This window comes from Anthonomus grandis, chromosome 22 (genome assembly GCF_022605725.1).
Source record: "Anthonomus grandis grandis chromosome 22, icAntGran1.3, whole genome shotgun sequence".
In the NCBI taxonomy this organism is placed as follows: Eukaryota; Metazoa; Arthropoda; class Insecta; order Coleoptera; family Curculionidae; genus Anthonomus; species Anthonomus grandis.
Window position 1 is genome coordinate 39,014,631 of NC_065567.1, and position 17,636 is coordinate 39,032,266.

Below are 17,636 nucleotides of genomic sequence, written 5' to 3' on the forward strand. Positions count from 1 at the left end.
TTACACATATTATTTTTATTTTAAGTATACAAGCGAATTATTATTTATTGTTTCAAATCTGATAAGCCTATCTATGAATATATTTTTCTTACTTTCAGATCTCATTGAATGTCAAAGAAAAGTATCAAGACCCCTTCCAAGTTCATCTGAAACAAAAGGACGAGAAAGAGCGAATTTCGATTGCCCAGAGGAATTTGGCTATTATCCACATCCGAGCGACTGTACTCAATATTATGTATGTGTCTTTGGTGGAGCACTACTGGAGTCATGTACTGGAGGGCTCATGTACAGGTACAAATATGACCAAATTTCCCCTTTTTATAACCCTTTATTATATTCCCTTTTTTATTTGAACACAGCTGTTATACAAAAATATATATTTAACTAAAAATATATAATAACTTTTTAATTTTATCCTATACTACCTACTTTTTCCATATAACATGTAACATTTTCTTTAACATTGGTATTAATAATAGTTTTTTAAATTAATTCAGTTTATTGTTTTTTATTTAAAAAGGAAATTTATTTTCAGTGCACTAAAAACAAATTTACCCTTTTTTTTTCAATTTTACGACAATCGACATTTTATTTGTTTGAATCGTTTTATTTAAAGATAACTCTAAAAGAAAATTAAAATTATTACGAATCTAAAAAAAATTTACTTGGCACTCTTTGCCTTGCAAGGTCTTTTCAGACCCTAAATCAAATTCTGAATATACCCTTTTGAACTACATTCTACTCTTCTGAAAGTGCTTCAAACAGTTCCATAATTTTCAGTGGATTTAACATACTTTTAACACTCAGCAGACCTTCTATTATATTAATTTTATATATTTTTTATTTTATCTTTCTATTATAATTAGATTGAGATTCGGCGACCTAGCGCTAGCCAAAGTTTGTCAGAACATTTTTACTGTACGTACTATATAGTGCAGCTCTTAATTGTTCTCCTCCCCCCTCCTCTTATCTTTTGAATGCGTTTGACGCCGTTTTGAAAAATAAAATTAAATAGAAAGGGGAGTCATGCGATACTTCGTTTGAAAGCTCCCACTAAATGATTTATGGTCCTAGAATATTAAGTCATTACTTCTAGCCATAGCAAAATAGCAGCCTTTCAAAATCTTATTTTTCGCATTTTGATTTCCATTTAAAATAATAAAACTTTAGGTAACACAGAAATGTAACTATTTCACTACAAAAGATGTTGAAAATATGCATCATTAACTTCAAGGAAGTAAAATAATTTATTGGAGAACTCTTCACGAACATTTTGGAAAGTGGACACATCAATATTGCGACATGCATCAATTATTCTTTGACGTAGATCCTAGATAGATTTTGGCTGGGTGATGTAGACGTTTTGTTTCAAGTAGCCCCATTAAAAAAAAGTCTAGAGGTGTAAGATCGGGCGACCTGGCTGGTCACTCGGTAGGCCTTCGACGACCAATCCACCGATTAGGGTATTAGTCAAATATTCTCTAACATTTCTGCTAAAGTGAGGCGGTGCCACATCTTGATTAAAAACTGTTTCCAACTCAAATTCATGAGGGTTGTTTTCAATTATTCTTAAGGATCAGTGGTTCTACTGCATTTTCTAACATGTTTAAGTAGAGATCCCCTGTCAAATTTTGGTCCAAATAGAGAGGCCCAACAATGTGATTCTCTAATATGCCAGCCTACACATTTATTATTTCTGGGTATTATGTGTGTGTTTTACGAAATATGTGGGGATTTACGTCGCTCCAATAACGGATATTTTGTCTATGAACGTTCTTCACATAAACAGGCTGGTATCCTATTCTGTCGGTCATTACTGCGCAGAATTCCATACGTCGATCAGGATCATCTTCTGATAATTGGTGAACCATTTAAATTTTATACGGATGAAGTCTAAGTTTTTCAAGTACGCTTTTCAAGTAGTAGAAGACATATCACACGTGTCATCAACTGTGAAAATACGCTGTTGTGGATCTCTTACCATATCTGCTATAATATCCACCATTTTGAAGTTTTGTAAAATGAGTTAGGAACCAAACAGTAGAATTGAGATTGCTAATGATGTGTGCCAAATTTAAAACTTTCATCTAAAATCTGCGATCTACTCTTACGCGACGATCATTTATAAAGAAAGTAAATCTTGACTTATTTGAGAACAGTGCCGTAATACAGGTTTGACAGATTGAGATTAGGTTTTTACCGACAAGCATATCTTGCAATATAGTATTGACTGGTCAGCTGTCGAGCAGTTGCTGCTCTTCTTAACTAAATGCCTGTTTTTGTTGTCCATGTTGCTAATATTTAACGAAAAAGCTTCTTACAAAGGTCATTACTATTATACTAGTCAAACCCTGGTTACGTAAATTTAAGATCAAGTTAAGTAATAAAAAAGAAAAAGAAATGTAAATACCTAAAGAAACAGCATATTTTTCATATACCAGGTAGGTATTATTAAATAAAAGTATAGTATTAGTATTGAAAGTACTGGATAATTGAAAAATTTGCTGGTTTTTATAATCGGGTAAAATATAGTGTTTTATGCTTTACTAATTTGTCCATAACAGGAAGTTAAAAAATATAACTTTCGTTACCTTACAAGTTGTGCCAAACCTGTGATCTTTACTTACAGTAGAGTACAAATAGAAATCAAATGATGAAAGGTTCATCAACGAGTTACTATTATTTCCCTCTTCCATTGTGAGTTATTTCTTTAGGTAGTTAAAAGATTATTTTTGGCCACTTTGCCATGTATATTTTTTTAGACCAAAAGAATTGTAGAAAATTGTGAAAATTGGAACGGCTCTACCAGTGTAAAATTTTAAAATCTGCATATGTTATAGAGTATACTTTTTGTACGACTTTTTATTTAAATTTATTTTAACGCACATTTATTCGAATAGTTGACCTTTACGTCGCTAAATACCTTAATACATGTTTTAAAGCATGACTGTTAGATGGCGCTATGACGTAAAAGTGAACATGAGACATACTATTTTGATTTGAGTGATTTACATTTTCGTGACTTTTAGATGGCTCTGCAGATGCCCCTTCCGAAACAAGGGCGAATATACTGGCTAATATAATTCATTCTGGCACTGATTACAGAATGAAGTATACTAAAAGTATATTACAGCATATATTTTTCTAAATGTTAATTTTTTTTAATAATGCTTATCTTCCTTAAGCTGTGACTCTTATTTCTCGCATAAGGAAAGTAAAAAAAGTAAGGATGATTGGGTTAAGCATGTTTCTATTTATTAGTTCCTCTACGGCAAGTCAATGAGCAAAAAGAAAATTGTTTTGATAAGATGTGATACCTTTCTGCTGAGAGAAAAAAATAAAACATCTTCACTAAAAAAAGTTATATAATCTTTTCCCCAATTTACTTTTCAATACTTGTCGAATATCCCAACAATTTTTTTTTGTCATTCCGACCCATTATTACTGTAACATTATCAGTATTTTAAAGTTGTTTAAGTGTAGATATAATTTTTATCGGGTTTATTGCAAAAGTTTGTATCATTACTATTGAGATAAACTGTGTATACAAGAATAAACTTTTTGACATTCTAAATTTCAGTATTTTTTTTCTCTGAACGAGGTTTCTCAATGTCAATCATTAACTTAAGCTGAAATATATTTTTTATTTCAGCCATGAACTTCAAACATGTGACTGGCCGAGAAACGTGGGCTGTGATGGACTAGAAATCTCTAACCACCCAGCAGCCTCTGCTTCAACTGGTACTCATTCTCAAACATCAAGAGGTAGGGAAAGATCTCGAAGTCAAGAAAAAGATGATGTCAGAACTGATTTGTCAAGCAAATATTCGATACCACCACCCCCTCCACCACAGCCAAAAGCTGTCGTAACTACTAGGGGACAACCAAGGCAACTTCAAAATCAACAAGAAATTATTAAGGTAAATAAAATATAATTATTATATGTGATAGTGACAATCGTATACGATACGTGACATATGTATATACACGTGATTTCTAATTTATAATGCGTATTTTTTATTTGCAACTATAATAGCACATTTCCAATACAATTATCCTTGTATAAGTTAAGAAAATTAGGTGTGGTTGTTATTTAAAAAAAAACAAAAATAAATTTTAGCTTTGTACTATGTTGTAACTCTAGATAAGGTTAAAATTAGTCTTGGTGATGCAGTTCGCTCTATCACGTATTTTTTCTTATATCAAGGATCTGTATAATGCTTCTGAAAAGTTCTGATTAAAGTTATTATTGACAATAATATGCAGTGGCTTTGATGTATGTATACTATGCAACTGCAACTTTAATAATTAGCTTTACTTCATAGTAAGATTTTTCAGTTATTAGTCCCACATGTGAGAATTTAGTTTTATGGAGGTGAGAATTGCCTTTAAATTAACGAATTTCTACTGTTTTTGTCAATAAAGTCTATAAGTTGTTTTTATTTTCATGTTAATAGCTAAAGATTAAATGAATTTTTCACGACACATTTTTGTAAAGCTTTAATATTTTCATTTTTTTAAATTATTTTTTTCTGGCCATTTCTCACATACAGAGTGAAGTAAGCAATACTGATGAAACTTATGAAATAGAATTGAAAGAACTTGTCCATTATCTCAAAGAGACCTACGTACTAGTAGTACGAGTAAGTAGAGAAAAAATAAAAACCCAAACAAACTTGTTTTGAGGCCGAGACTTAGGGTTTGTATTTTTTCTCTAGTTATAAAATACTTTTATAAAAATGTAATACTCCTTTATTGATATTTTTGATTTACAAACATTTTTGAATATAGATACTAATCATTTATCAAAAATATTTATTAACATTGACAGAGGGTTATTCCAATAATCACACTAAGTGACAACATCTACTACGTATATTGCAAAATTAATTTCGATATAAATATCATAAATAAAGCTGTTATTTCTTTCCTCACCTTACCCCATGGGGAAATCACTGAGTGTGCAAACTTTAATTTACCTTATATGAATAGGTATAAATAAATCATTAGCATAAGACTTAGGAATTAAGGTGACTTATTAGATTACCAATACTTAATTATCTTCAATTAAATAATTATTTTTAGCAACAATTATACGCCGATGTGGAGGAAGACCTTCCACCAGCTGAGGAAGTTGAAAGTGATCGTCAACAACGAGTTTATCGCGGACAACCGTCCCTTGTTGGACAAGTTCAAAGGGATAGAGATGGATATAGACACACTAATGCTTTACCGGTAAGTAAATAGCTAAGACTTTAAAGAAGTATTTCTTTATCACCCTCTATTGATAAGGGAGTTTATTTTGCATATAAGGAGGGATCTCGTCTACATGTTTCCTGATTTGTTCTAAGATGATTCACTCGCGAAATGGTATCAAGAAAAATAAGGACGTTTACTTTTTTTTTACCTACTTTTCTTACAACATCTGGGGCCGTATTTTCGAAACCATGCGAGAATCTTCGAATGCGAACTAAGTTAAGCGGCAAAATTCGCACACGAATTAAAAAGTGCATTTTTGAGCAGCATTCGAAATTTCATTCGCATACGAACATGAAATGTAGTGGCAACGTAGCAAAGTCGAGTGCTATTGGAGGCCATGTCAAACGCACGAACTTAAAAATATACCTGGACTGCCAATTCAATGAAAAGTAAATGACCACTACTAGGGGGCCGCCATTTTGCGTGATTGTGTCCTTTCGACGTTGGTCACTCTGACAAATTTTAATTGTGCCAACTGTAGGGAAACAAAACAATTAAAGTTTTTGAGAGGTTATGTTTACAAAAATACAAAATAGAAAGTTACATATAGGTAAGAATTTAAGATAGTTGCGTTAGATTTGTGATTTTTCTGGTACTTCTCTGAGAATTTCGTTAAAATTTATGAAAGAAAGTAATCCTCACCTAAAATGAGACAAAGTTTTAATCAACTTGGAATAGATGCGTGCACTTTAAAATATTTGTTTTATCATTCTGATAATCTTGAATCTTATAAATCCTAATACCATGAAAACCATGATATTCATTTAAATTTTTGCTTGTATTTACTTAACAAATTCAGTTAAAAATACTTATTTTCTTTCTATTTTTACTATTACAAGTTTTAATTTCCTTCCATGTACAGTGTTTCCACATTAATAGGTATAACCATATATAAGAATCAAAATATAGATGATTTTATGAGGGTTTGTAATTATAAAGGGTTTATATAGAAAAAATATATTATTCTGTCAACAACTCAATATATTATTCTATTATAAACAACACAGAGGGACAATTCACAATAATTCGGTTTTGAGAAACTGAACCAAATACCTTTAAATAAAGATGGTGATACATTATTCACGTATTAAATAAGGAGAAAGATACATCGCCTGCTCCAGACGATATACCCAAGCGTCGTTTACAAATCGTCAAAAACTAAGCAATCCGCTATACTCATACGTCAAATGTCAACTTCATTACCGTTATTTAATATATTTTTTGTTGGCAACACTAAAAATTTTCAGAGTGACCAACATCAAAAGGACACAACCACTATAAAAATGGCGGCCACCATGCAGTGGTCATTTTTGGGTATCCTGGCCATATGCATTAGCAGTCCAGGTATATTTTTAAGTTCGTGGTCAAACGGGATGAAGACGATGAAAATTTTTTAACCTAACCTAAAATTATTTTAAGTTTAAAAACATCAGAGAATTTTAAGGTTTTCTTCATGGCGTTTCTTGGGTTTTTAGAATTGACTTTTTTTTAAGATGGATTCAAAAAATAAAAAATATTGCGGTTTTGTATCGAGTGAGCAAAAAAAGAACTAATTTCATTTATGTAAGAGCACCTGGAATTAAAGTTGGGCAAATTCACCCAAGACTTCAGCTAAAACTGCACAAGCCTTGTGGATAAAAGTAGCGGACAGATTACACAGTCTCTGGAGCACATAAAGAGCACATCAATTTCATCGTAATAGGCTTGCTTAATCTATATAATTTATTAAATTGAGCATCTCAATACATTTCAAATGGGTCAAGAAATGAAGAGTACATCCTATTCCTTCTATCTGCCAGAGTTTCAGTCTCTTCCAGTGCACCGACGACGTTTCTTTGCACAAGATTATTTAATCTTGCTATTTGATTATTGTTTTTTTTTTCAATAAATAACAAAAAAAACAGTACGAAAATACTTAACCAACTCACACAAATTTAAAAAAAAAACAAAAAGCTAGTTTAAAATCAGAACAAGACAAGTGGCAGAATTAAATTGAAAATAGCACACGAACTTTGAAATTCGAATGGTATATACCCATTCGAGACACCGCATGCGAAAAAGTTCGCATACGATGCGGTCGAAAATACGAATATCGATTTTTCGTACGAAATCCTCTAATTTCGTATGCGAATCAAAGTCAAATGGTTTCAAAAATACGGCCCCTGAGACCAATTATAGTCGTTGTTTTACTGTTGTATTAAATTCAAAAACTCCTCAGTGAGGTCATCCACGTATTCATTCGTTCTTACTATGAGAATGCGGTCAATTAAAGTTAAGTCCCCTTGCTACTGGCTCTTGTTACAGAAACTCTTAGTGAAAATCAATTCATACTTAAGTATGGACACTATAGTAGATTAGGAGTTTTTGATTATCTTGTATTTATTTTTAGACTTACAAGGATCGTGGAGAGAAAATAGGAGTTATCTCATTTGGAACACAGTCCCAACTGCAACACTATAGGTAATAAATTGAAAAAAATAAAATATCGAAGGTAAAAGTATATAAAACTGACTTGCTTCTTACTAGTACTGTGCCAGACTTGAACGAAACAATAACTAACCATATTACTTTGAAGAAACGACGAAAGAGACAAGCAAACAGAAGGTAATTAATTGAAATTGTGGTTTACTAGGTCTCATCCGTTAAAGTTAATAATCGAGAATAATTTCTAGAAGAATTCCCTCTACCGACCATTCAGCACACTGGCATGCTGGCTCTAGAAAACGATATCTAGCGAATAACAGACTTTTACCTGACTATAATACGCATAGTTTGAACCCTATAACATACAAGGCAGACGACGAGCATTTTCAGCCATTTATTCCGAACTATGTTCTTTCAACTATTCGGACACCGTTAAGACATTATCCAGTAAAAACATTTCAAAATGTCATTCCCAATGTATACAAAGATTATTTACCATCTCCTATTAAAGTCGAAAAAAAGAAAACCCAATTTCGAGAAGCTAATGAAAAATCACCTATAAATAAAGGTGTAAAAGAATATAATTATTACGAAGCTAAGAAACCTCTTAGAAATAATAATGAAGTTTATGCTGATTATTCGCAAAATGTTGCCCATACTATTAAGCCTTCTAGCAAGAAACATCTGTATAAGGATGATCTGCACGACATCGAAGAAATTACTGAAAGATACGAAACAAATAATAAAACACAACAAAAACAAAACTATAATAGTGTCAGCCACATTGAAATGGATCTTAACCACAAACCTACTATAAATCAACCAAAGGAATACGAAGATTCTACAGATAGTAATAAGGCAGATAAAGATAGTATAGATAAAGGAACAGAAAGCAAAGTTGAGGATCCGAAAAATGTCACAGTTAGCTATGAATATTATTCTGAAGAAGAAGATGATGACTTAGGTCCTCCCGAAGCATTTTATAACCACCATAATAAGTATAAAGAAATTTATAACCCATTTGAAAATCCACATTTTGATTTTGATACATTTTTGGCCAAACTAGGCTCCACTACCAGTACAACAACAAAAACGACCACCACCACAAAAAGAAGTGTATCTCCTTCAAAAATAAAGGCCAATTCTGAAGAAGTAGTAGAAAGTTTAAGATTGAATAAGGAGCGTACAAATAATTATTCAAATAATAATAGTATTAAAAATACAGAATTGTCTCTGCTAACAGCTACATTGCGACCAGCATTGCAAAATATTAAACCTGTAACAGAACATTTAGATAATGATGATTATTATGATGATACCAAGCAAACAGTAAAAAATGTTTACTCAAGTAAGATTAAATTAAATGGACATAGGCTTCCTACAACAACGGCATCTTCAGATGAATACGAATATTATTATGAAGAATATGACTACCCAGAGCCAAAATTAAATAATCAAGAAATGTTAAAATTGAATAATAAAACTGATTCATATGCCCCAATATATTCTTCAAAATATCATGAATCTCAAAGAAGGCAAAATTCAGAAGAAACAAAAAACCAAATTAAATATTTGATACCTAATACATATTCAAATATAACAAAAATTACTATTACAACTTTACCTCCTGCGCAGACAACTTTTAAACAAATAAATAAATTATTACGCGGTCAAAAAGGAGAAGTTGATTCTTCTCAGTTTCTTGTTGAAACTTCGACACTAGTCACGACTCGGAAACCCGAAAAAAAAGTGAATACTTCCAGAAAAAGAACTAAAACACAACCGTCGCCTTCAAAAACCGAAAAACATACCAAGACGACTCCATTGCCTACGACTACTGAAATATACGCACTTGACCCTAAACAAGAACAATCAATAATATATATCAGGTAATAACTTAAAAAATACTAATTTACTGACATGTACATAAATTACAAAACCCATAGATTTAAGAATAACTACCAATACTTTTAAAAATTAAAGGGTGTATTTATAATTTTAAGTAGTATTCCGTAATTGTATTTTGTTTATAACAGACACTTGAACTTGTTCTTGAATCTGTTTAGGCAACCATATAAAATACAATAATTATTCACTACTTATCAGTATCGTACATCCTTTAAACACTTCTACTATCAAGTTCTTTAAACTAACATAAAAAATATACTTATTTATATTTTCTTGCATGTAACCAATTTACCTTAAGTTATACTTTCCTTAAAAAAAAATAATATATAAAGTTTGGGGAGGAAGAAAAGACTTTGTTGTATTTTAAGGAAAAAGAAAGTTTTCTAGAGCAAAGGTCTGGTGACGTTCGGTTCATTATTTTGTTTTAAAAGTCAAATTTTGTGGTTACCCTGTATGTATATACCTGAATGCTAAAAGTTTGAGTAAACGTACAGTTTCCATATATTCTAGTAGATATTTATAGCGGTATGGAAATGAAAGCGCCGACTATAGGAAATACCTTCAATCCTTCAGTCCTGTCTACCAATATTCTTGTACGCTCCTACCGCATCGTTCTCCTCTGCAACTGGAGTTTAGCAGCGGGCTGTGCGTAACTACATTTTAAAACTGGTAGTGCGCGGATAAACATCTTTAAAAATGGTTGCATGTTCTTTTGGAAATCATCCATAAGTTTAAAATATGGATGTTTACAATGGAACAACCTATTCGACAATTAGAGCAAGATATCAACCTTAATAGATGTTGGTGCCAACAAGATGCTTGTTGTGGTCCTATGCCTCCTGCAAACATTGTTGGCAACTTTTTACAAGGTACCTTCATTGATCGTACTATTAGCACAAGGAGTACCATTAAATGGCTGCCTATATCTCTCGATTTATCTTCAATTAATTTTTTTCTTTAGGGATATATCACGGTGAAAATTTATAGGCACAGTCATGGAACATGCTCCTAATCCACTGTTAGATGTATTTCGTGTAAGTAAACACTGAATATTATTCCAGCCGAAATATTGAAGAACACTCATGGAGAGTTCTACCACAGGATGGGATATTGTTTATCCCAACCTGTTGACATTTATAAACATCGAATTAAATAAGTATACTGTTTATATATCGAATTTACCCTTTTACCCTTAATGTATTTTTTGCAGTATATTTTTTGCAATATGAAAAATCGGGAAGACATCGAAAGATACTTGAACAAGAGATCTTTTAACTATCTTTATTTTTAATTTAATCTACTTTTTTTTAATTTAATTCGAGACAACATCAAGAGTGTTTACAGCTTCGAAACAATAAAAAAGTTATGTAAAAACTTTATTTTTGAACTTAAAGAACTCTTCATCTAGGCTAGATTTTTGGGTAAACTAGATTATTGAGTAATAAGGTAATAAGGGGTAGGAAGATGGTGTATTCATTGGTATAATTTGTTATTGGTAAACATGGTAAGCAACATGGTAGCCCAAACAGGAATACTATTGTTAATTCGCTTTTGCTTGTTGGGGTATTCAGTGGTAACTTTTATTAAGTGAATGAAGAAGAAGAAGAAGAAGAAGAAGAAGAAGAAAGAAGAAAATGTGCTATATTACGTAAGACAAAACAAAATCTTATGTACAAGCATCCTAAAAACTAAAAAATTTGAAATTCACTTTAAATTTCAAATTTCAAACAAACATAACATCTAAAACATTTTACCATAAAATTTACACACATTACCAAAATTAATTATAACAAAACAGATTGAAAAAATAAAAAAAAGCATCTTTTTGATTAATTTGATAAAAAAATAATTAAAGCTGTCAATAAAACAGAATTTAGAGGAAGTAAATTAATATATTTAATAGGAAACAAACTAAAACACTAAAAAGATGTCAGAGCACAGGTCAAAAGGTATCATTAAAAAAATCGTCAAGGCTATAATATGCCCTGGATAATAAAAGTGATTTTAATTCCTTTTTAAATTTCTTAACTTCTAAAATTTGTCTGATACATAGAGGAACATGGTTGTAAATTTTTTTGCTAAGGTATATAAGTGAGTTCTTGGTGAGGGAGGATGTAGGGATTGGTAAGGGAAAATCGTTAACCTGGCGAGTAATATGACCAGTGTTAGAGGGAGGTCTAGGACATTTATGAATAAGAGTAGCTGTTTCTAAGATAAAAAGAGAAAAAAGAGTTAGGATTTTTTGAGATATAAAGAGAGGTTTACAAGAATCTCTTAACCCAGCGGAACATAGGTATCTAACTGCCTTTTTTTGAATCACAAAAATTATGTTTAATAATCCCTTGCTGCTTAAACCCCAAAAAGGCAAGCCATAACGAAAATGGGACTCAATAAGAGAAAAGTACACTGAACGTGCAACTACCCCTCCCAGCTCATGCCCCGCCATTCTTACTGCAAAGCATCCAGAGGATAATTTTGATGCAAGATTTAGGATGTGATCTTCGAAGCGAAGGCGACCATCAATGGTAACACCAAGGAACTTACAGCTTTCTTTGTATTGCAATGGGGAGTTTTCACCAAACATAAGGCCCTGAACGTCACACTTAAATCCCATAATAAAGGTTTTGCCCACATTAAATACAAGCCTGTGTGTTTGCAGCACACCACTCCGATAAAATCTTAAGATCCTTAAAAACCTGGGCTCTAACATTATAAGAATCTCTATGATTCCATAAAATGGTGGTATCATCAGCAAACTAAACTACTTTGCCCTGCAGTTTTAATGAACCTAAATCATTTATATAGAGCAAAAATAATAGTAGTCCTAATACTGAACCCTGAGGTACTCCAGTTTTAAGGGATCTGGAATCGGATAAACATCCAGATACTGTAACTCTTTGGGTACGATTAGACAGATAGGATTCCAGCGATTGCAATGCCACACCTCTAAAGCCATAATTATTGAGCTTAGATAGCAGTATTCCATAATCTACACAATCAAATGCCTTGGATAAATCGCAAAACACTGCCGCCGCGGACTCTACAGAATTTAAGGACACATAGACACTCTCCAAAAAGCCGAAAACAGCGTCATGAGTCCCTTTTCCCGTTTGACATCCAAACTGATTTGCAGATAAAATGCAATTATGTTGGAAAAAAGACAAAATTCTGATCTTGGAGAGGGTAGATAATATAGAAATTGGACGGAAATTACAAGGCTCACTCAAATCTCCACCCTTATAAAGAGGGATAACCACTGCCTCTTTCAAACATGCTGGAAAGATGCCATTATGAAAGGCATTCAATGCTGAGTCAGGCAAAAGGAGTAGTAATTTTGATGATATTCCATCAGCTCCAGCTGATTTATGGTTTTTTAAGCTTTTAGCTGCATCTTTAACGTCAGTAAGGCTAACAGGATAAAAGAAACAAGAATTTTGAACTGACACTTGTTGAATATGATGCAAAGGATCAATATTAGTATTCACATCCTTGAGCAATAAATGAGGAATATTACAGTAATAATAATTTAAACTATTTGGTCTTACTTCTGGTTCTGAAACTTTCTTGTGACAATGCCTGAAGTTATTTATAATTGACCAACATTCTCTCTGCCTATTTGAGGACACATTCAAGCGGTCACTATAATATTTAACCTTTGCTGCTTTTATCGTCTTTCTGTAGAGACTACGATATTTCTGATGATAAAGAATAATGTTTGCATTAGTTGTATACTTGCAAAATTAGCCAAAAAACGGAGGTTTTTAGCTGAAGTTCTGAGGCCTGCTGTGACCCATGGTTTTCTATTTTTCATTTTAAGCTTTTTTTAGGCAAACACTGATTGATCTTGTCACATAGCACATGAAATAACAAAGTAAACGAGTCAGGAGCCATGTCAACTGCATTCCAATTAACCAAAGCTGTAGTAGAAGAAAAGGTATTGAAATTTTCTCTGCTGAAAATTCTTCCTATATAATGAGATGAAGGAAATACAGTGTTGGAATGGAATCCTAGCGAGAATGGCTTCATGGTCAGAAATACCAGACGAGAGTACTCTACATGACACATCATTTAAATTTGTACACAAATAATCAATAGTAGTTGCAGATGAAGATGTTATACGTGTGAGTGAAAGAATATGCATCTTTCACTCATGATTATGTATGGATTTATCTCTTCAAGAAAGAACTGATGATTCATTGTTTATTAATTAATGGAGAGTTTGAAAAGTGTACACGAAGGACGGCATTGGTTTTTATCGAAATCGTGAAGTAAGTAGATATGTGCTGGATCTGGTGGCAAAGCTCCCCGAAACTGGTTCGGTCAGTAATAGAAAAAAAACCCATGAGTGATGAATGGAGGAGCTTAAATCGTAGTCATGGGATTATTTGCTGCAGAGTTTACCAGACCCTTGCTGATAGGAGCAGGGCAGACAAAAATATCATACGAGACAGTAATAAACGCACTGAAAAAGCATAAACATGATCCATACAAAATGCCCATAGATCAAGAACTCTAAGAGGAAAATATTAATGAAAGAATAGAGTTTTATGAATTCATGAGTCGTCAATTTAACGCTATCTCTAAGATACTGCCAAATATTTATTTTAGCGATGAATGTATTTTTTTTCTAATTGGAGATGTTAACAAACAAAATTGTCGATATTCTAGTGACGAAAATCAGTTAATTTTTCAAAAAGGACATACATACTATCTCCAAAAAGTTAATGTTTGGGCTGGTATTCTTGGAAATGCCGCTACTGCCCCTTTATTTATTGAAGGACACGTGACAGGTGATCTATTACTTAATATGCTTGAAGAGACTAGTGATCCTCTTATCACCCATGAGCTAGAAACTCAAATTGGTACAGATTCAGTTTTACGGGAGGATTTGTGAACATTCCAGCAGGAGGGTGCTCCATCTCATTATTTTCCTTATCACGATTATTTTTTTCTGGTTCGACAATGGTTGAACGACAGATTCCCGGATAAATGGATTGGCAGAATGGAACTAATTGAACAGCCTCCAAGATCAGCAGACTTAACACTCTTTGACTTTTTTCTTTGGGGACATCTTTCATCCATTGTTTATGAAACACAACTTGCTGATGACTTAAAAGACGAATTGCAGCAGAATGCCAGTCAATGCCCAGTGAAGTGTGAGAAAGTTAAAAAAAAATATATTATTGTTTATAGGAAAATGGAGAACATTTTTAGCAGCTTATAAGATAGTGCGTAAGTAGATCTCATATGTTTTATCATGGAAATTCATCTTTCGCAAATAAAAAGTAATTTTTGTCGAAGTTAAATAATCAATAAATAGAAAATTAATTAACTAAACTAGTTTTTCTTCCTGTTATTTAACGATATTAACATTGTAACTTACTCTTCTAATTATTTGTACTACCAGGAGACCGAATGCAATAGTTTGTGTAAACACTAGAACCGAAATCTCAATGCAGGCAAGATTGTTTCTGCAAATTTGAAACGTGATTATTCGGAAATCTCTAGATAAAAAGCGACAAAGTAGAATACCACTTAAAAGAGACTTAAACGCCCTTTAAAACGATGTGCCACTTGACTCCCACTCTCATATGTTAAAATTATAAGAGTGACATTTACTCCTCCTAAAAGGTGAAACAAGAAGGCGAAAAAACTCATTTAAAATATCCCCTTTAAAAATAAAATTTACTTGTCTTTCCAATTTTTCAGATATTTTACTATAAGAAAGGTATATAACGATATATTAAGGGTAGGAAGTTTTTAAATTGATAAGCTGTATATATTTTCTTGCACGGGGCCATCTTAGCCATATTGCCAGTCGCATTCTTGTATATATTATTAATTAACAATTGCATATCCTTTAACATTCTGTTTTTCTCTATGGTCGGCGCTTTCGTTTCCATACCTGTATGTTGAAACTGTCTTTTTACGTACATATGATATACTTTATTAGTTTAAAAAGCTAATATGTAGAATCCAAGTTCACAATGTTACCGTGAGATTTGTTCATACTCCTCGATATCGTTTAACGTTTTTTGACAGAGTATTTCGTATAACGCTGTGAGTGTCGATGACAAGATTCCAGCGTATATGAACTTTCTGTCCATATTTCGCAAAAAAATAGAGAGTTATTTTCAATAATAAATTAAGATCTTTTAAGTAATAAATGTATTGGATTTCAGTTGGTTTTTCTAAAATGCTGTTTTTTTTTCTTTTGTAAGTATTTTCCGTTTTGCTCTACCACTGTGTATATAATTTATTTTACCTTCAGCATGTTAGGTTAAGTAGAGTAGCCCATGATTAGACCTATATAAAAATACTAAAAAAGGTCGTTTATCATTAATATATTTAATAAACGACTATGTAAATCTAAGTAGTAAATTTTGTAAATAATAAAGTAATGACTTCATACCCTCAGACATAAAAATCAAGTGAGTCGGGCTTCTAGTTGGCCCATGTAATCTGGTTTACTATTACCTGATTTGTTATTTAAATAATCTTAAATGTTCATTTTAAACTCGTGTTGACCAGGGAGGTTTGTTTCTAGAAATGAAGACCTCAGCTGTTCTGATGACAGAAACTAGCAAATGTGAATCTGGCTGCAAAAGTACTTTACAGCAAATTCTGCATAGGTGTAAAGGACCTTATTCATCAATCAGTAGTCAGTAATTTATTTTTATTAATGACAAATTGTGTTACATACGTTACATTTTTTACACGAATTATCTTATGTTTCTTTAGCCAAGAGAAATATCTTTCTTTTAATCTTTACCAAAAAATCTTAAAAATCAAGGGTCTTACTTTGTATAAATTTCTAAACATCTTCTGTGCTTCTGCATATACCCAAACTATATTTAGCATATTATCATTTGATAATAATATTTGCAAGGGCATTTTACAATTTATAACAAAATTTAAACCACTGATTGCAAAAGAATCATAATAATTTACCAATGAATATTTAACATTACTGTGTTTTAAGAGTAATCCATTTTTTAAAATTTTGCTAAAAAAAGAGATGTGTATAGAGATGTGTATGAGTATACCTTTTTTACATTAAATACATAATAGAGTAGTTTGCATTTAGATAACACATACAAGGAAGCACAAAAAAATTATTAAGTACTGCCTTCTATAAGTAATATAATTAAATTATTATCACATCTTGATTTGTTATATCTAATAACTCCATATACCACAAAATCATTCTTCCTTATTTTATAAAAATGTTTGCTTAAAATACATAAATGTTTTTTCTTCGTTTGAAGTTAAGGAATTAATTCTATTCACTTTTCACCTCACTCTGCAGTGCACTTTATCTATGATTAAAATATCTGAGAAAGTGTTTATAAGTATTTGCAGCAAAGCTACCATAAACTGAGTCTTCTAAGTTAAATAGAGTTTCCATATTCTGTGGATATGTCGGCTATCTATATAATTTATATATCCAGCTAAACTTAAAATATTACTTATACTACATTTTAGTCAAGAGAAAAATGGCGTTTCACAAACTGCCAATACCGGTTTGACAGCCGGTACTGCAACAGCGAGAACACTATATAACAGCAGCCAATATAACAACATAAATCAAAATGACAATCGTTATGATCCGTTTTATGCGTTATATGATGAAGATGTCGAATTATACAAAGATGTTGGTAAGGACTATATAATTTTTAGGGATTCTTTGAATGCTAAAGATACTTAATTTTATTTTTAGACTATAACCAGCAAAACAATAATAACTACAACACAAATTCACAACAGACTGGTTCAAGGGCTACTACATCTGTTTATCGCGGGTCACCAGGAGTCGTTAGAGAAGAATCTACAAAACGTGGAAACATAGTATACAACAATGTTAATCAAGATATATATCAGCAACCATCAACTAGTGATTACAGCGATAATTCATATCAGGTAAGATAAAGTCTTAAAAACCTTCTAATAATTAGAGCAAGAATTTAATTTTATTATTATTTTCAAATCATCCATTTCATAAAAATTCTATTATACTACTATATACTACTGACAACTTTTATAGC

General features: G+C 31.9%; 1 protein-coding gene across 10 annotated transcripts in view; it reads left to right on the top strand.

Annotated features, from left to right (window-relative positions):
- The window catches only part of LOC126748381 (uncharacterized), a 116,560-nt gene that overhangs the window by 70,414 nt on the left and 28,510 nt on the right, over positions 1 to 17,636 (top strand). For 8 of the 10 annotated variants that reach the window (XM_050457577.1, XM_050457574.1, XM_050457576.1 and 5 more), the window contains exons 2-9: positions 99 to 291; positions 3,653 to 3,920; positions 5,086 to 5,235; positions 7,649 to 7,719; positions 7,786 to 7,863; positions 7,932 to 9,572; positions 17,077 to 17,249; positions 17,312 to 17,511. In XM_050457577.1, the coding sequence (XP_050313534.1) occupies positions 99 to 291; positions 3,653 to 3,920; positions 5,086 to 5,235; positions 7,649 to 7,719; positions 7,786 to 7,863; positions 7,932 to 9,572; positions 17,077 to 17,249; positions 17,312 to 17,511 (2,774 nt within the window). The remainder of the gene's footprint in view (positions 1 to 98; positions 292 to 3,652; positions 3,921 to 5,085; positions 5,236 to 7,648; positions 7,720 to 7,785; positions 7,864 to 7,931; positions 9,573 to 17,076; positions 17,250 to 17,311; positions 17,512 to 17,636) is intronic. The other 2 variants (XM_050457575.1, XM_050457583.1) reach the window with 2 other exon arrangements.